General features: G+C 37.4%; 2 protein-coding genes across 5 annotated transcripts in view; one reads left to right on the top strand and one right to left on the bottom strand.

Annotated features, from left to right (window-relative positions):
* The window catches only part of LOC129944510 (carbonic anhydrase 2), a 94,788-nt gene that overhangs the window by 33,652 nt on the left and 40,647 nt on the right, over window positions 1-20,489 (top strand). For 2 of the 4 annotated variants that reach the window (XM_056053983.1, XM_056053985.1), the window contains exon 2: window positions 15,001-15,112. The exons of the other annotated variants lie outside the window; for them this stretch is intronic. The gene's annotated coding sequence lies outside the window, so the exon portion shown is untranslated. The remainder of the gene's footprint in view (window positions 1-15,000; window positions 15,113-20,489) is intronic. 4 annotated transcript variants of the gene reach the window in all.
* LOC129944509 (carbonic anhydrase 1-like) lies at window positions 14,125-20,118 on the bottom strand. The gene is made up of 5 exons (XM_056053981.1): window positions 19,691-20,118; window positions 19,461-19,621; window positions 19,094-19,168; window positions 18,816-19,037; window positions 14,125-14,464 (listed from the first exon to the last, which is right to left on the bottom strand). The coding sequence occupies exons 1-5, from the start codon at window positions 20,037-20,039 to the stop codon at window positions 14,273-14,275; spliced, it is 999 nt and encodes a 332-aa protein (XP_055909956.1). The 5' UTR covers window positions 20,040-20,118; the 3' UTR covers window positions 14,125-14,272.

The following is a 20,489-nucleotide window of genomic DNA, read 5'->3' as shown; positions in this document are numbered from 1 at the left end:
TGCCGTTGTTGTTGAGCGAAGTGCTCCTGTGATGCACATACCTGCTGACCGCTGGGCTTTGATGAGCTTATTTAGATTTACCATCTTGTCTAGTGCGGTCCTCCATACGACACCTCCATAAATGAGTATCGGCCTGATTACCGAAGTGTATAGCCAATGGGTTATTTTTTGGGAGAAGCCCCATTTTGATCCTATAGTCTTTTTACAAGTAAAAAGCGCTACATCAGCCTTTTTTACTCTTTCATCAATATTTGCTTTTCAGATTTAGTTTTTTGTCTAAAATGAGGCCTAAATATTTAGCTTGGTCGGAACAGAGTAATGGTGTTCCTTTAATCTTGCGTAGGCTAATCTGAGGAATTTTGTATTTACTCCAAAAGAGTATTAATTCTGTTTTATATGGATTGACGTCCAAGCCACATTGCTTAGCCCATTTTGTGAGCCTATTGAAGGCATTTTGTAGGAGTTCCGAGAGAACTTGGGGGTGTTTCCCAGATACGGATATTGCAACGTCGTCAGCATAGGGAATCACCCTGAAACCCTCTGCTTCCAATGATGTTTACTACCATGTTCTATAAAAGAGGTGAAAGGACTCCGCCTTGTTGAGTGCCTCGATTCACCGATCTGGTGGTAGTAAAACTTCTCATGTTAGAAATTATTGTCCTGCTTTTGAGCATAAGACTTATAAGATCTATGAGTGACTTCTTTAATTTCAGCTTATCCATTGCTGTTGTGATCGCCTGATAACTGACGTTGTTGAAAGCTCCTTTAATATCTAGGAACGTTACTAAGTTATATTCTTTGTATTCGAGGGAATGTTCAATAATACGTACCAGCGAGTGAAGTGCTGATTCTACTGATTTCCCCTTAGAGTAAGCATGTTGAGCTGTGGAAATGAGACATGGTTTTAAATTATGTCTGATGTAAATTTCAATCAATCTTTTCAAGGTTTTAAGAAAAAAGGATGATAGGCTGATTGGTCGTAGATCTTTAGGGTTAACGTGTGAGGGTTTCCCTGCTTTAGGAATGAAGACTACTTTTGCCATTCTCCAGGCTTTGGGAATATATCTCAACCTTAAACAGCTTGCCAGAATGATTTCCAATGGTGGAATGATCATGTCTGAGCATTTTTGTAGTTCGGCCGGAATGATTCCGTCTGGTCCTGGAGATTTATATGGATCAAAGCTGTCTATGGCCCATTGCAGTTTTTCCCGCGTTATTAGATCAACTAAATCACTTGTAGAAGCTTGAGCCTCTGATGTTAAGTCGTTGAGTATGTTAGAGCTACCTGAAAAGTGGGTGTCTAATAACAGATTAAGAGATTCTTCATCTGTGATAGTCCACATGCCTGCTTCTGTCTTTAAAGCACTGGGTATTGTTGGACTTTTTGAGAGAATTTTCAATGAGATGATTCACATAAAGGTCTAGTTCATCTTTACTGGAGGAGCTTTTAAGAAGGTTGTGATCAAGCAGTTGTGCTGGTACCTCCATATCGCTCACAGTTTGTCTTACGGTGATTGCAAAAACCCGTAGATGTATTTGTCACATCTTTGAGCTCAAACTGAATGTATCTGTGGTCAGAGAAGGAATTCTCTTTTGGGACATGCCAGTTTGGTGAAAGAAATCAGATTGTGGATCGAGTCAGAGGTAAATGTAATATCAAGTACCTCTTTCCTTGGTAAAAATTGGTTTTCGTTAACTAAAAATAGATTTCGAAATCAAATAAAATCAAACATTCAAAAATGATTAGAAATAACTTCAAATGTGTGTATCGTATATCGAAATGCAATCTCTTATTGGAAACCCCTGCTTAATTGACAATAAAAAAATACTATTTTTTTTCGCTTCGTTACAAATTCATACTAATTGTAAATGAATTCCATGTTTAACTTAATCTTAATCTTTTTAATTGATTAATTCTCGGTGTAAAGCAGTTTTAAACTATGAACTGAGGTTTAGCTTCAACTACGGAATGAACCTAGTTCAAGGTTTAAATTTACTTATCAAATTGAATACCTTTGAGTAAACATACTTCCAATATAATCAGGTAATGTGTTTGATACAAACTTAAAGAAATTCTTCTCTGACGATTAAGATTAAGTAATCATTCTTCCATAAAATCTACCGCAACAGATTACGCTTATTTTGCTTTGTTAAATAAGTTTAACTCGTACTTATAAATAATGTATGATGCATATCAATTGAAGGTAATTTAACGTACTCTTTAATAAAAGATCATTCACCTTAGTTGTTTTTTTGAATTCGAAAATATAAATAAACACACAAAAATAAGCCTTTTGTGGGTTTTTGTTTGGCGTTGTGTATAGTAACATTAGTTTACTCAAGTTTCCGATTCCAAATAAGTGGTTTTTTTCCCAATCTTAAAAGCTCACATTACCAACCCTGATGCATTTCAATCGAGAAAATAAAATGATACTAATTTTGTTCTTAAAAGTTTAATAAATTAAACAAGTATATTACATCATATCATGTTGGCAGAGCGGGGAGGGTATTATTTTCGTATGCATAAAAACGATTCGCTTTTGATATTTATTCTGATTTATTAATTTGAAGCTATTTATTATATATGCAACAATATAAACTGGTATTTGTGAGTGATTTACCTTTAAGGAATACAATTAAATAATTTTAACTGCTTCGTCATTTTTCTTAAATTAATTTTGAATATATTTCACTCATGCCATTTATGGAATAACGTTAACGTTAACGAGGATGTATATTCTATATTTGATCGTTTTGTTTTATGTCAGAAAGTTCTTTTTTTAACATTTCAATTCCGCATGGAAAGCAAAAGATATGAATTGAATTTATGTAAAATAAAAAAAAAATTCTTATTTAATTGACGGATCAGATTACATAATGACCCATTATGCATCACATGCTCAGTGGTAGGAAGATTCGAGCCACTCTTTTTTTTTTTTTTTTTTTTATATAATAAGCGCACACTCAAGGGGATATATTACCCTTATTATGTAGACACAGTGTGAGCACTAGGAAAGGGAGAGAGGGGTTGAAAGGAGATGTCGGTGCACATTGGTTTTGAATTCCTGAATATTGCAATAGCTGAGAAAGACAGAGTGTGTCAAGGCATTCCACATTCGCATAGTACGGCTAAAGAACGAATCTCTGTACTTGGTAGTACGACCGAAGATGGGCTCGAGGGTATATTGATGAGCATTCCTAGAAGCGCGAGTATTACGGTTGAACTGTTTAAGGGGAGGAATGCAACTGGCTATTTCTCTAGAGCATAAACCATTAAAATAACGGTAATACAGGGTGAGACAAGAAACATTTCGATGATGTTCAAGTGACGTAAATGATCTTATGATGGTAATATCACCAATCAATCTAAATGCTCTACGTTCAATACTATCCAAGAGGCTTAAGTAAGTTGTAGGAGCACCGGCCCAGATATGGGAGTTATACTCAAGCTTTGGACGTATATAAGTCTTGTAAATAACAGTCAGATCAGAGGGTGAGAAAAACTTGTTGCATCGCCTTAGAAAACCCAAACATCTTGCGGCATTTTTGGCGACATCGCGTATGTGATCGTTCCACAAAAGGTGGTTGGTGATACACATACCAAGAATATCCAGATGTTCAGTTTCCTCGATGCAAGTGCCATTTATGGATAATGGCAGGGGGGTATATTTCGCTTTAACGATACAAGACAGCATTGCGTTTTCGAAGCATTAAATTCCACGCGGTTTCTTATTCCCCATTGTACAAAGCTGTTTAGGTCGGAATTTAATGAGGTTATCATATTTTGTCGTTGCAGTTCCACATCCGAAGAAGAGGGGTGTGAATCTGAAAACGAATATGAAAAGCTAAGAGTACTATCGTCAGCGAAACAATGTATTGGATTAGATGTTGCAGACAGGAGATCATTAATAAAAATGAGAAAGAGTGTTGGAGATAGAACAGAGCCCTGGGGCACACCAGCATTTATTTTGTGGTTTTCGGACTTGAATCCATCCAATACAACTTGTATTGAACGATTCGAAAGGTAATTACTAATCCAATGAAGTAGGGATTCATGCAAACCGAAAGCACGCATTTTCGATGCCAAACCCTATCAAACGCTTTTGAAATATCTAGTGCAATAATCTTACTTTCTCCAAAACTATGTAAAGATTTGTTCCACTGTTCGGTGAGATGAACCATGAGATCACCAGTGGACCTATTGCTACGAAAGCCATACTGTCGGTCATTAAGAAGCTTCCGTTCTTCAAGATATTTCTTGAGCTGATAATTAATCAGCGTTTCCATCACCTTGGAAAGAAGGGACGTAAGTGCAATCGGTCGATAATTAGACGGTGAGGAAGATTCGCCTTTTTTGGGAATAGGCTGGACAAATGCGGTTTTCCATCCGCTCGGAACGAGACCTGAGGAGGAGGACAGATGAAAAAGCTTACGCAGTGGTTTTGCCAGCGATGAAGAACACCTCTTCAGAACAATAGCGGGGATACCATCCGGATACCATACTCTAGGCGATACAATCGCAACAAAACACGTGAGTAGAGGGAACACCCCAGGGTGGTGTCCTTTCGCCTCTTCTATTGCTTCTGGTCATGGATACAATTCTCGTTAAATAAAAGAGATGTGGAGTGAAGGCGGTAGCCTATGCGGATGATTTGGTGCTATTGGTGTCAGGAGAGTACACCTCTGTGATTAGTGAAATCACGGAGTCAGCTTTGAAGAAAGTTAGCAACTGGGCCACGAGGTGTGGACTAGGAGTTAACCAAAGTAAAACTGAGCTGTTGCTCTTTACCACCAAAACTAAAGTACCGCCCTTTACGCTACCTCGACTCAACGGTCAAATCCTATCATTGTCTTCCAGTGCAAAATATTTGGGAGTTATACTCGACCCTAAACTACACTTGAAACTAAATATTGAAGTACAGATTAAGAAGGCCTGTGTTGCCTTCTACGCCTGCAGCAAAACTTTCGGCAAAAAGTGGGGACTTCAGTCGAAGATGATTTTATGGACGTACACAGCCGTAGTACGTCCAATCTTAACATATGGTTCTATTGTGTGGTGGCCTTCTCTTAGCAAAGCCTTTAATATTGATAAGCTAAAGAAAGTTCAGAGAACAGCTTGCGTGGGCACCACAGGAGCCATGCGTACTTGCCCAACGGACGCCTTAAACGTTATTTTGGATCTTCTACCAATCGACCTTTTGATTAAACACATAGTTTCCTGCAGCGCTATAAGGCTGAAGGAATCAAACAGCTGGTTGTCAAAACCTTATGATCACAGCAACACAACGAAATTGATTCCCTCAGATATTATCTCGGTAGACACTGACTACTGCACTCCTACTTTGAGCCTTAGTAAGGGTTTTAAGGTTATTTTCCCATCGAGAGAAGATTGGGAGGATGACATCGTGTCGATAGGTTTCGACACAACCATCTTTACTGACGGCTCAAAGATGGAGTGCGGAGTTGGTTCTGGGATCTTTTCTGAGTCTCTAATTGTAGCTAAATCCTTAAGGCTTCCTGACTCTGCTGGCGTTTTTCTGAACTGAACTGCTGGCAATAAGGGAGGCATGTAAGATACTTAAACAAAACCCAAACCAAAACCGAAATGCGGCTATCTTTACATACAGTCAGGCAGCTGTCAAAGCCATTAACTCAGCCATATCCTCATATAAATTGGTTCAGCAATGTCGCGATGAGCTTGCGAGCCTGAATATTAACCTCGGTGTCACCCTGATCTGGGTTCCGGGCCATAGTGGTATCGTGGGAAATGAACGGGCTGACGAGCTAGCCAAGCAAGGATCGGCCCTTCATAGCTCACTTGCGAAAATGGTTAAAATTCCTCTTGGTGCTATGAAGGGTAAAATCTTTACTATCTACCAAACTGAATCAAACCGAAGGTGGAGCAATTAACCCAACTGCATTATATCTAGGAAGATATGGCCCACCTATAATAAAACCCGTACAAACGATCTTCTATGCAAGCTAAGGCAAGACATAGCCAGTATTGTTGCAGTTTGTACCGGACATTGGCCTATAGGAGTTTATACAGAGATGTTGGGTATTTCCTACAACACCTTTTACCGTAGCTGTAGTGACCAAAGAGAAATACATTTTCTCTGCAAATTTCCTGCTTTGGCAAACACTAGAATGAAGTACTTTGGAAAAGCTTTATTTCAAGAACTTGATGAGCTATTTGAGACAAACATTAGAGACTTATTTACATTAAGACATATTGTCTTATAAAATAGATTCTTACTTACTTAAGGTGGCGCTACAGTCCTGTGTGAACTAGGGACTCACCCAACTAACTTTTCCATCTTGCTCCAAGTTGGTTGAGGTCACTTTCCATTTCTGCACGCCACCTGATCCGCGGTCTTCCTCTACTGCGTGGTCCTGTGGTTGTGTATTCGAAGACTTTCCGGGCCGGAGCATTGGTTTGCATGCGCTCTACGTGACCCAGCCATCTTAGTCGTTGGACTTTTACCCTTCTGGCTAAGTCTACCTCGCTGTACAGCCCGTAAAGCTCGTCGTTCTATCTTCCCCTTCACTCCCCTTCAATGCATACGGGACCGTAGATCACACGAAGAACTTTGCTCTCGAACCCACCCAAGGTGCTTTCATCCGCTTTTGTCATAATCGATACTTCTGCACCGTATAGCAGGACGGGGATGATAAGGGTCTTATATAGCAACACTTTGGTCCCTCGAGAGAGGACTTTACCACTCAATTGCTTTCTTAGTCCAAAGAAACAGCGGTTAGCAAGAGTTATTCTGCGTTTGATCTCAGCGCTGCACTGGTGTTAAACCCATTTTTGCCGTCTCTACCTCAATACTCACAAAAGCTCCATTGACATTACGCTGAGTTCTTCCGATTATGTCAAAATCATTGGCATATGCCAGTAATTGGACAGACCTTTAAAAGATAGTGCCTCTAGTGTTGACGCGTGAGCTATGCACTATTCTTTCAAGCACGATGTTAAAAAAATCACATGACATCGCATAGCCTTGTCTAAAACCTTTTTTGACATCGAAAGGTTCTGTTAAGTTGTTTCCAACCTTTATGAAGCAGCGTGAATTCTCCATGGTCTTCCTGCACAATCAGACGAGTTTGGCAGGGATGCCAAAACTAGACATGGCTCTATACAGCTCGTCCCTGTAGATGCTGTCATACGCGGCCTTGAAATTCTTGGGTTTTTCCAGGATCTGCAGTAATGTGAATATTTGATCTACTGTAAACTTTCCTGGTCTAAAACCACACTGATAAGGACCTATCAAGTTGTTGACGATGGGCTTTAGACGTTCACATATTAAGGCAGAGAAGATTGCTTATAAGATCATCTCTGCCGTATTATGTGAATGTCTGAAGCCGTTCGTCAACAACCTGATTGGTACTTATAAGGAAAGTCCACTATCGACCAAATATTCACACTACGGCAAATCTTGGAAAAAACCCAGGAACTTCAAATCGATACCCACCGATTTTAAAGCCGCGTATGACAGTATCTATAGGGAAGAGCTCTACAGAGCAATGTCTAGTTTTGGCATCTCTGTCAAACTTATCCGTTTGTGCAGAATGACGATGGAGAATGCACGCTGCTCTATCAAGGTCGGAAAAGATCTCACCCATGCATTTGATGTCAAAAAAAGGTTTTAGACAAGGCGATGCACTGTCATGCGACTTCTTCAACGTCGTTCTGGAAAGAATTGTGCAAAATTCAACCGTCAACACTAGAAGCACGATCTTCCAAAGGTCCATCCAATTACGTCAATCAGATGATATTGACATAATTGGAAGATCAAAGCGTTATGTCAGTGGAGCGTTTAGAAGGCAATTGAGAAGTAAAGTCCTCTCGAGCATGTAAAATCACCATCTATAAGACACTCATCATCCCAGTTCTCATTTATGGTGCTAAGGCCTGGACCCTGTCAATGAAAGATGAGAGCGTCTTAGGATGCTTCGAGAGAAAAATTCTTCGGGTGATTTTTGGTCCTAAAGTAAGCAAGTAAGTAACTTTCAAAGATCACAAAGGCATGTAAATCAGATCATGTCTTGAAAAAGCAGGAGCAATGATTTGATCATGAAATTAAAAATAAGTTTAATTAATAAATTTAAACAATAAAGACAAGTAATGAAATAGTCAAAATATGAGAACGTATCTTAATGTTATCATTGACGAAAATTGTACGTGGATACGCTCACAATGAATGTGATTTTTTTTGTTGGAATTTATCAAAGTAATTAATTAATCATGGAATTATGGAGATTGACATTATGATAGTTTATAACAACTTATTACTTTTTTTTAAGGGGCAATTTCGGCATTGCTTTGTATTTGTTCAGTTTGATGATCCAATTTATTTTTATCAGCATTTCTTTTTATTTGTCGCTGATTATACAAAATTTGATAATTATGACATTTGATCAAACACAAATCCGCACGGTACAATAAATGTCATTACGATAAATTAAGTATATTTCTATAGTATATTAAACATTTAATCTTAGCAGAACCAAAGACTAATTCAAATTGGGAGATATGTGTTTGTATCAAGGGAAGTCGTGTGTCTTCCACAATAAACTTAGATTTTTTTCGTCTAGTACCATAAACTTAACAATTAAAAAGTCATCTTGGTCATATTTTACAGCCTAAAATGTTGTAAAATTGTCAGAAGACGACTGAAACCTACAACGCATTTTATTATGAAGACAGTATTTGATACTGCTGATTAATTGTAAAATAAATATTAACTTAAGTAACACGATTGTAAAGAACTAAAATGATTCACTTCCATATTGTTTAAATAGATAAATGTTTACCTAGCAGGTGAATTTAATTTACTTTAGAGTTATTGATAGCCCTATGATGTAAAGTTGGTAGCTTTGAGCTCTAAACTAAAAAAAAAGCACCCCAAATTAAGTCTAAATGACGACTACTATTGTTAGTTTCCTATTTTTTTGTGGGAGTTATTGTTTATTGAACTAAAGTTGAATGTTAATTAATAACAAGTGTATTTTGTTTTGTATAATACGCCTCTTCACTTTGCATTAAAATGTGAGGGTGGAAAAATATTTAAAAAAACTATGAACATAAAGAATAAATTGTTTACAATTGGTAAATAGACTTTGAAAATAAAACGTCAAACTGAAATGATGCGGTCATGGCGTTCACCTTAGTCAACAAAGATTGTTTTTTCTTTTCTTTTTAATTTAACTTCCTTTTTAAGTTTTCGTGAAAAAAAAATTAATTGGAACTTTTTTTTTAAACACAAATTAGTTTAATTAAATTGGAATGAGTCGGCACTTTGCCCCAAATTTTTAAACTCTATCGACTTTAAAAATAAAAAAAAATTCTTAACGAAAATTAGTCCAATTTCTTATTGAATTAAGGCCCAACTATAACAGGCCCAACGAAAATTCACTTAAGTTTGTGAAATTACTGCGGATCGCCATAATGCAATTTTACTTACGCATCAGATTTTACTTATGTGGCGAGCGACTGGAATCGCTCTTGCTTAAGTTAACGAAACTGAGAAAAATTGAACGAAACGGATCTAAACTCCATTATGTTCACTCGTATTGAGATTCTTTGTATTCGCACGTTTACTTATGCTCGCATATGCTAGCTTATGCCTATTATAGTTGGGCCTTTACAGTCAAACTTCTTTATAACGAACCTTTAAGGAAACACAAAATTGCTTCGTTATAAATAAGCAAGACTTTGGTTTATTAATGAAAAAAAGAAATTTAAAAAAAAAAGTTTATCAAATTTTCTCGAGTTTGGCGTTTTTTGTAGATAATGTTACATTTACTAACTTACCTTTTAACAAATAAAGTATTTTATTTAAAACAATATAAATATGTCTTGAACAAAACACTAGTTGAAGAACCAAACAAAGACACAAAATAGTAGTAAAAATGGGACCGTTAAAAAAATAAAAAACAAAAAAATACCATGAAATCGAAAGTTTTTATTTTGCGTTGCGCGACCCCTAGCGGTGGAAATAAAAAATAAAAAAAATCTTAAAATTAGTTTTAAGACCATATGCAACTTTTGCGGGTGGTATAATTTTGATTTTGCAAAATTTTGGACATCGCTCCGGTCTTATGGACAATGTCCTGATTTTTTTCATTAAGGAAATCAAATTTTCGATTTGATTAGAAATTAAAGCATTAGACCTTAAAAAATCAATCATTTAAGTTAGTTCTAATATCTACGTTAATTTATTTTTGTTCCAAAGATTACTCACATTGTTGGTAACTTTTGGGATTCCTAAGCAAAATTGTAGCATAATATTCCACCAGAAAGTGAAGACAATTCACTTATTTACTTACTTATCCGGCTCACAATCCATGAAGGGTCTCAGCATGAGATACTGCAGTCTTCCATCGTGAACGATTCCTCGCATGCACTCTCCAATCACCGAGACCAAGCGCTCTGGCATCCGCAGTCACTTGGACCTTGTACCGTAGGTTCGGTCTTTCTTGTCGTCTTGAACCTGGGGGCTGGGTTGAGAAGACTTTCTTGGCTGGAGCGTTGTCGTCCATTCGCTCGATGTGGCCGAGCCAATGTAGTTGTCTTTTCTTGGCCTTCGGAGTACATCCACATCTTGGTACAGCTCATACAGTTCTCGGTTGTATCTTCTTCTCCATTCGCCATTGTCGCATACGGGACCAAAAGTCCGTCGAAGAATTTTTCTTTCGAAAGTGCCCATTATCAATTCCCCTTTTTTACTTATCGTCCAGCACTCGGAGCCGTAGAGTAGGACTGGTAAAATCAAAGTTTTGTATAGCAGACACTTTGTCTTTCCAGTGAGGAGTTTTGAACCAAGTTGTTTGGCCAAACCGAAGCAGCAGCGGAAGAACTGCGCAAGTTTGGAATAACTCGGATGAGCTGTTACCCATTTGCACACTGCACTGCGTATTGTTTAGCGTCATGCGGCACAGCTGGATCAGTTTGTTCGGGATCCCGAATTCAGACATCGCCATCATAAGCTCTTGGCGGTGGATGCTATCATAAGCAGCTTTAAATTCGATGAAAAGATGGTGGGTTTCGACTTTAAATTCCTTGGTCTTTTCCAGGATCTGCCTCTGCCTGGCCTAAAGCCACACTGGCACGTGCCGATATTTGTGTTGCAGATAGGTTTAAGACGCTCACACAGTTGGATAGGATTTTGTATGGAACATTAGCAGGGATATCCCACGGAGGTTTTTGGATAACATGAGTCGCCTTTTTTGTAGGTGGAGCTTATCGACCAGTCAGTAGGTATGCATTCTTCCTCTCACACTTTGGTGATGACCTGGTGCATGCGGTTTATCAAAACACTTCCTCCATGTTTAAAGAGTTTCGCGGGTATGCCATCCGACCCGGCGGACTTCTTATTTTGTTAGCTTTTGGATTGGGCTGGGACTGGGTCTTCATTGACTGGTCTTGCTTCTCTTTAGTCATTATCTTGCTCGTCATTTTGCGCATTTAGCAGCTGTTGGAAGTGCTGCTTGAAAACATATACAATTCTCTGTGCTTCGGTGAGTCCTTCACTGTTTCGAAGAGCATACGTGGATTTACCGTCTCTCTTTTCAATATCACGCACTCATCATCATACCACGGGTTCTTTTTCGGGGGTGGCTGGTAACCAATGGTGGTCTCAGCTACATTTTTTTTTTTTTATTATTTCGCGATATTGGCTCCACAATGTGTTGACGTCTGTAGTATTTGGGAGGACGGCGGCGGCGGAGAGTGGCTCGCTCAGGCGCTCACTGTAGTCTCTGGCATTCTTCAATGTGCTAAGGCAACCGATGTTGAACTTCTTTCTTTGGGCCGCACGTGTTTTTTTGTCCTTTGATATTCGAGCTCTAAACTTAGCCACTACTAGAAAGTGGTCAGAGTCGACATTTGCTGCTCGGAAAGTGCGCACGTTCAGGATGTTGGATGCGTGCCTTGAGCCGATTACCACTTGGTCGATTTGGTTGGTGGTTCGACCATCCGGAGATCGCCAGGTAGCTGTGTAGAGCTTCCGTCTTGGAAACCTTGTGCTCCTTGCTCGACTCCTCAGCATCATCGGTAGGGGCGTGTGTACATATTATACTGATGTTCTGTAATGTGGCCTTGATGCGGATTACAGCCAGGCGATCACTTAGTGGTTTGAAATCCAAGACTTTCGATCTAAGCCGTTTTCCCACGACGAATCCGCGTCTAAATGTATGCAATCTTTGATGATCTGATCATATCCATCGTATTTCCAGGATCGCAGCAATATCTGCCTTATACTGCGAGAGGAGAGATTCAAGTCTCTGAGTTGCACCTGGAGTGTAGAGGGTTTTTACATTCCAGGTACAAACTCTCAATGCGTAGTCCGTTGTCGTTCCGGATCTGATTACCATAAAAGGGGGTTCAATATCAGAGGCTGGTATCTCTCTCATAACTTTCAAGTTTTTCACAGTGGAGAGGTTGTTAGCCCCTCGCACTTTTTCCCCAATTTTGCACCCGCGCCTACAAGTTTCGCAAATTATATATATTTTTTTTTATATTATACGCGCACTCAAGGGGATATGAATACCCTTATCATGATAAATCACAGTGCGAGCAATTAAGAAGGGAGGATAGGATTAGAAAGGAGATACCGATCCACATTGGTTTTGAATGTCTGCATATTGTAATGAGTGGGAAATATTGAGTCTGGTAAAGCATTCCACATTCGTGTGGTGCGACTGAAGAAAGAATCTCTGTACCTTACAGTACGTCCGAAATTGGGCTCAAGGGTAAACTGATGAGCATTCCTAGAGGAACGGGTAATACGGTTGAATTGTTTGAGGGGAGGAATGCAACTGGCTATTTCATTAGAGCATTGTTTATGAAAGTAGCGATAAAATAATGACAGTCATGAAACCTAACGACGGTGCTCGAGAGATACAAAAGTTTCAGTTAGACAACGGTCACCTATCATCTTTAGAGCTCTCTTTTGAATTCTGTCTAGGAGACCCAGATATGGGAATTGTACTCGAGTTTCGGACGAATATAGGCTTTATAGATCATAGCCAGATCAGTAGGAGTAAAAAACTTCTTGCACCTTCGAAGAAAACCTAAACACTTAGCAGCATTTTTAGCGATGTCAAATATGTGATCACTCCACAACAAGTGGTTTGTAATGCACATACCTAAGACTGAAAGCTGTTCGGTCTCCTCGATGCAAGTACCACTCATGGATAGTAGCATAGGGGAAAGGTTACGCTTTTGTGACAGTAGACAGTATTGAGTTTTCGAAGCATTAAATTCTACACGGTTTTTGATTCCCCATTGGACAATGCTGTCAAGACCAGAATTTAATGAGCTCATTATACGCTGCCGTTGGTAGTCCACATTCGAAGAACAAGGATGAGAATCTAGAAACGAATATGAAAAGCAGCGAAACAATTAAGTGGGTTAGAAGTTTAAGACAAAAGTTCATTTATAAAAATAAGAAAAAGTGTCGGAGACAAAACGGAGCCCTGGGGAACACCAGCGTTTATTTTGTGGATATCAGATTTGAACCCGTCCAAGACTACTTGAATTGAACGGTCCGAAAGGTAATTTCTAACCCAACAAAGAAGGGATTCATCAATACCAAATGCACGCATTTTCGATAAGAGAGCTTCGTGCCAAACTCTATCAAATGCCTTTGAAATATCAAATGCAATAATCTTACTTTCTCCAAAACGATGTAAAGATTTGTTCCACTTTTCGGTGAGATAAACCATGAGATCACCGGTGGATCTATTGCAACGAAAGCCATACTGCCGGTCATTAAGAAGCTTCCGTTTTTCAAGATATTTCTTAAGCTGAAAATTTATCAGTGTTTCCATGACCTTGGAAAGAAGGGACGTAAGTGCAATTGGACGATAGATAGATAGAGGTAAAGTAAACACTTGGCCTGTAGGAAAAGTTGCAACATAAGCCCCCAGATCCTACAACACCCCACCACCTCGAAATTAGTTCACGTTAGCTATTTTTAGAATAGCGATTCATGATAGCCCTGAATAAAAAATGATTGCTCGACGTCAGAAAAAAGCTCTTAACATTTTATAAAGTTAATAATAAATTACTTATTTTCTTAAGGCTGTGCACCTATTTCTTATAGAATATATAATTAATCACTTAACAGTGCCAATTAAGGCAATCGTAATTTATTTATAATGGCAATTAAATATTTATTTATACATTTTAAATAAAATCATACAAAAAAACACAAGCAATATAAAATTGGTATATGGTACAATTCCAAGATGACAATTACCAATATTAATTTTCGTCACTGTCGTAAATAGTTGATATTTGGTTTTCCGGTTGTAAATTACACGACGAAGCACAAACGCCTCTTTCATATCTATTAAAGTTTACGGTGCGATTAGTATTCAAACATTGAACTGGTCTTGAATTTCTAATAATTTTCGAAGTACCGTCCGATGAAAGAAGAGATCTAAATTCTAAAAGCTGTTGATAGAAAGAGAAATAAATATTATTATCATAAAAATCGAATCGAATGTTTTGATTAAAGTTTTTGTATTAGCTGGATTGAACGGATGTTGTATAGCGGTATTTGGCGCCAACAGACGACTGACAACCATTGACCGGCCTTGTCGGTTTATCGCAATATTGTATTGTTTACACTTTATAGTTTGAACGTGCGTTGATTAATATGTATGCGTATAAGTTTTTGAGGAACCTAGTTCAAGATTATTATCATAAATTATATCAATTGGTTGAATGAGCTGTTTTATTAGTGACAATATTAATGTCTGTACAGTCGTGTGCCAGAAAATTATACAACAGTCAAGTTCAATGAAATAAAAGATTGTTTGATTCTGGAAATCAATTCATATACAGATTTAGATTGATGCATTGAAAACTGTACTAGTTTTTATTATTTTCGATTTCTTGACTAGGGCTTTGAAATTATTTTAGATTGTTATTTTAAGCTTTCTTTTTTTCAAGAAATGGATTTTAATAAATTGTGTTCTTAATTATAGATCCGCGTTAAAAGGCTAGAAGCATTTGATGGTTTTGTACCAAAATTTGAACCTTCTTTGAAAACAACGTATGCAAGATAAAGAGGCTACAAATTTTGTTATTTTAGAAAAAGTGAGTATACATTTTGTCAGTACATTAATAAAGACTATTTCTTCTGACACAGAGTGTAAATGGTGTTACTTTGTATTTGGTTCATATTTCAATGCATCAGTGAGTGAAACAAATCTATGGATAGCACTCGGTCTATTAAGACCCAACTTTGCGTAACTCGGAAACAGTATCCAGTATCATTTAAAGCGTATTGAACAGTAGAACTATTTTCATATCTTTGATTTTGTCTTGATCCTGAAGTGTGATCGGTTAAAATGTTAAGTGATTGACAAAAAGGATTGTCACCGGAAATGTGTGAAACCATCGGACTAACACTACTAAACGGTCGCTCAAAAAGTGAAAAAGAAGGAAGTTTAACTTGTATTAGGGGTGCTGCGTGCTCAACGATAGATTACTGCTTCATTAAAGGGAAATGGCTTGAGTGTGTCGATGATTTTAAGGTGAATGATTCAACTCAAGCAGATCACGATCACCAACCAATATATTCAAATATGATATACAGTTCTGATGATGGCACCGCCATCGATCGCAGTTATCTTTTACCAAAACCGTAATGGAGAGAACAAATAAAAGAGAGATATAGATCAAACCTAGATGAAGAACTTATGCTAGTAAATCAAAGACTGATCGAAACCGTCAACGGAACAGACGAGCTAACAACCTGTATAGTCACATCCGCAAGACCACTCCAATCGAGACAAAGGGAGAAGGGAAAACAGCCTTGGTATGATTGGGAATGCGAAGCAGCCAGAAAAAAGTCGTTCGCATTCTTAAGGATACTGAAAAAAACTGGAACCACAAACACGAAATACCAATACCAAGAAGCAAACAAAAAGTACAAAACGCTGTGTGAACAAAAACAAAAGCATACACTCTCACACTAGCATTGAAACTAAACCATGTTAACGATAGCAGATCCTTCTGAAAGATCGTGAAAACAATAAACGGCACAACTCTTGGCAGAATATAAAAGTTGATGCTTCTATGTTAGCAACCAGTTTCGAGAAACTCCTGAACAACAATCTCAATGAAAACGAACTTCACTTTTGCGCTGCCATTTTTGGAAGTAGAAGAGCTAGATCGCCCAATGTAAGCAGAGTCATTTCCCGCTGCAACACTAACAAAGCTCCTGGTGAAGACCGTATTCCATATGAATTCTTCATAAATTCAACCGAAACTTTTCTAGAAGAGCTTACAAAGGCTTATAACTCTATTTTTAATTTTGGAAAGGTTAAAAAAAATATAATACTTCCTCTACTAAAGAAGAGTGAGATCCGAGACAACGATCTTCTCAGTAAGTTCCAAACGGGTTTCCGAAAAGACTACTCAACCATGGACAATATTTTCTCCCTTACTGGCATTGCGCAGTCGTTCCTGGATAGAGGAAAGAAACTTTACGCATTCTTCGTTAACTTTAATGCTGCCTTCGACTCGATAGATAAGAAAGCTCTATTTTTTAAACAGAGTAACCTAGGGATGTTAACGAAAATGCTCAAGGTATTGCAGAATCTGTATGAGGATAATCTAATGGCGGTATGGGATGGAAACACTTTGTCTAGTTGGTTTCAGACGAAAACAGGAGTCAAGCAGGGATGCCTTCTGAGCCCAATACTCTTCTCAATTTTGCTTGATGATCTCAAAGATTCCCTACCTTGTGGTATAATGTTTGATGGTCTTGCAATAAAGCTGCTACTATATGCTGATGACATTGTCATAATAGCAGAGAGCCCCAACATGATGCAGTTGATGATCAACAAACTACAGCAATATTGCTACTTATGGAATCTTCAACTCAATACGAGCAAATCGAAAATCATGACGAGGACGATTTGCTGGAAACGAAAAATGGACTTGGAACAATGAAGATCTCGAAATAGTCAAGGAGTATAAATATTTTAGTGTACTCATGACACCACAACTCTCTTTCAAAAAACACTTGCAAGAAAAACTAAAAGAATCAAAACGAGCGATTAATAATACCTGGTTTGAAGTGTTGAACAAGGGGAATATCCCTCCGAGCTTTGCGGCACAAGTCCGGGGGATATACCAATATGAAGAGGTGGAACAACTTCTAGGATATTTTGTCAAAAAAATCTTCTGATTACCATAAAACGCTCCAAACTACATGGCACATCTGGAAACAGGTTTACGGAAACTTTATATACACACTCTCGAACTTCATTTCAGCTACATCCAGAAAGATATGGCACTACCGAGCAACCGTCTCCCTCACAAAGTACTGAAGTATCTCCAAAGGGGAAATCTGTAAATTTTTAATGAATGGGCATACAATAACGAGATGCCCTCAAGAAGTAAGATACAAGATCTAATATCAAAAATAGAAGATTCTACACAAAATGAATTTAAGAACCAAAGCGAACAAAGCCAGTCAAGAACAACATACAGACAATTGCAGCATGACCTTGGTCCGAAGAATTATTTTGATGATTTAACCTAGATAAGATATCTACCATTTTTAAAACCAGGGGAGAACTAATATACTTAAATTACCTGCCATACATCAATGAAACAGATGTGGAGTGCACTATGTGCAACTTAAGAGTAAGGGAAGATGTACAACACCTCGTGGGTTCCTGTTCCAGACTAAGCCCAATAAGAAGAGCAATCTGGGACAAAAATACACTGTCGTTGGACGAAATCCTGCAAATCTTAAACTGGGAAAACTGGAGTCTTCTATATAACTTCTTAAAAACTGCACTAAAATACCGGCAACAAATTATGAATGAAGCATTCTAAATAAAAACATATATATATATTTTCTTAATAGTAAAACTAGATGGTCAAAACTTTACTTAAATATTTATTTAAAGAACACACTCATTTTGGGCTGACGGCAAAAGCCAATACTCTATTGTGAATTTTGTACTCAACACTGAAACTATTGAACCAAATAAATCACTACTACTAGTAATAAAGTTCAGCTTTCAGTTGAATGACAGACTAGCTGTCATTTTGACATAAGTGGAATTGACCTGATATCCAATTTTTTGGTAGCTAGCCAATAAGATGGTAGAGACACCTGCATTACTTTCAAGAATGAAAGACTAGTTGTCATTTTGACATAAGTGGAATTGACCTGTTATCCAATTTGTTGGTAGCTAGCCAATAAGATGATAGAAACCTGCATTACTTTCAAGTCCCTTATGTCGTCTAAACCAAATCATAACCCTTATGGCTGAAACACAAACACGCTTTAGCTTCGGCTTCGCTTGACGTTTACGAGTTCACCCATAGGAATTCAATGCATGGTATCACAATGAAGCTTCGACCTTACGTTTGATTTGACAATCGTAAGGAAAGAATGTAATGTTACGTAATGTGACTCTTAACAGAAGCTCTAGTTCAATTATTTGAACACTTGCTTTGTCTGACAACTCAAAAGCTGTAAAAAAATGTCAACACACAAAATATGTAATCTTTGGAGGGATGAAATAATAGAAATTTCATTTAAAGCAACCTCGAAGCAGGCCCACCGTAACGCAGACAACGCCGAAGCTGAAGCGTGTTTGTGATTCAGGCATTATGTTTTCATTGTTTTGACAGAAAAACCAAAATACTGTATAAGAAACTTGTTCATATTTCTTAGGATTAAATTTTTGATGTCAAATATTTATCTTATAACCCCCTTATCCAATTTCATCGCAAGTTTTATAAATGTATTTAAATACTTTACATAACTTACTTGGCTTTCGGCAATTGTCATTGTCTCTGGATTGATAAACCATTCAACACCTTCTTCACAAGGCGGGCTTGTATTTGATCCACCATAACTATAAAATCCCGACTTGAATGGATAACAAAGCCAAGCTAAAGGAAATGGAGGAATTTCAACACTGGTTCCGGGCTTTGTTATAAGATGAAGATTATGAATTATCGGATCAAAAAATGGATTATAGCTTGAGATCTTAGAAAGAGATATAATTGTATAATTCATTTACACTAAATAAATTTTTAAAATACCTGAAATACATAAGCAATGATGAGGCTTTGACAAGTATTCAAACACGGCAATACAGGCTCCGTCTTATGAATTGCCTTAAAAAAAACAAATATTTATTGACTTATGCAATCATAAGATTTTACCCCAATAAAATTAATTTCACAGTTCCCATACACAGAGTTTCACTCGGAAAATTTTTGATATAATTTCCTCTTTAAATGCTATTATTTCGTTCGTTATTGATGCTGTTTAATTTTTGATTCAAAGCGAAATTTTGCTTTAAAGTTAAACTCATCATAGCTTTTCAAATTCGTGGCGAACAAAAATATTTCAGGTGAAATATTTTCCGAGTGAAACTGAGAATAAAGTTGAAAATATCTTTTTTACTTGTATTTCCATGGCATATTTGCGATTGTCAATGGTATGTTCTGATCCTTCAGCATTTGAAAAACTCCAATGAAAACAAAGCGAATCGAAGCTGTAGCAATGAAAAAGTTCAGCACCACTAATAGTTGGTACGTTTGCTCCATATTGTGCTTTTAATATCACTTGAAAAGATGTTAAATCAAATCAATTTTTCAATTGGCTTACAAAATTATAAATATTTAATTTTATACCAATTTTTCCATTGTTTTCAATTGTAACCTTAGCTGGAATGTCATTGTAATGATTCCACATCAATTGTTCACGTATTATTCTTAATTCAACTTGACTTGTATCGATATCGATGGGTGATTGATTTGGTCCGGTGATTTCCCAGGAATGAGGTCCTCTTTCTGATCCATAATCATATTCGAGCTGAGTAACGCATACAAGTTTGGACAAATATGCATGTCCCATTGTGACAGTTATGGCGATACTTAAAATAAGTGTCACAATTGGATGGTAATAAGCAAAATTAGCTAAGCTTGAAATTACAGAAAATACGAAATTATCCATAATATAACAGACTGAATAATCGACCATAACTAGAATTGATTAAGTTTTAGTGAAGTTTTTTTTGTTTTAATTGATTGACATATTTTCAAAGCTATTTAAGTGAAATATATTTATTTTCTAAGAGTAAGTGCTTTTTGTAACAGACGAAGTTAGTACTCGATTGAATTCATACCGTGACTACCAAATCACTGAAAGAAATTACTTCGGGATTTTCCAATAGTATTTTTAATTTTGAAAAACCCGGTATTTGGGCTGATACTGTTTAAGATCTTTTTTCAAAATATGGGTTAAGCGCCCAGTTCTTTCACGAATATATAAAGAGGGGCTAGCGAGCGAAATGTCTAAAGGGCTGCAGTTCGTGTAGACCTCATGCCATTACTAGCCCCTATACATGCTGTTCTGTGAATTGTTGCCTATAACTTAAATGTTACGTTTATCTGTGAATATTAACAGTTCCGTCATAAGGGGGTTCACATT

This window comes from Eupeodes corollae, chromosome 2 (genome assembly GCF_945859685.1).
Source record: "Eupeodes corollae chromosome 2, idEupCoro1.1, whole genome shotgun sequence".
Taxonomy (NCBI): Eukaryota; Metazoa; Arthropoda; class Insecta; order Diptera; family Syrphidae; genus Eupeodes; species Eupeodes corollae.
Note: the sequence above shows the minus strand (reverse complement) of the source record. Positions and strands in the feature narration are given on the sequence as shown.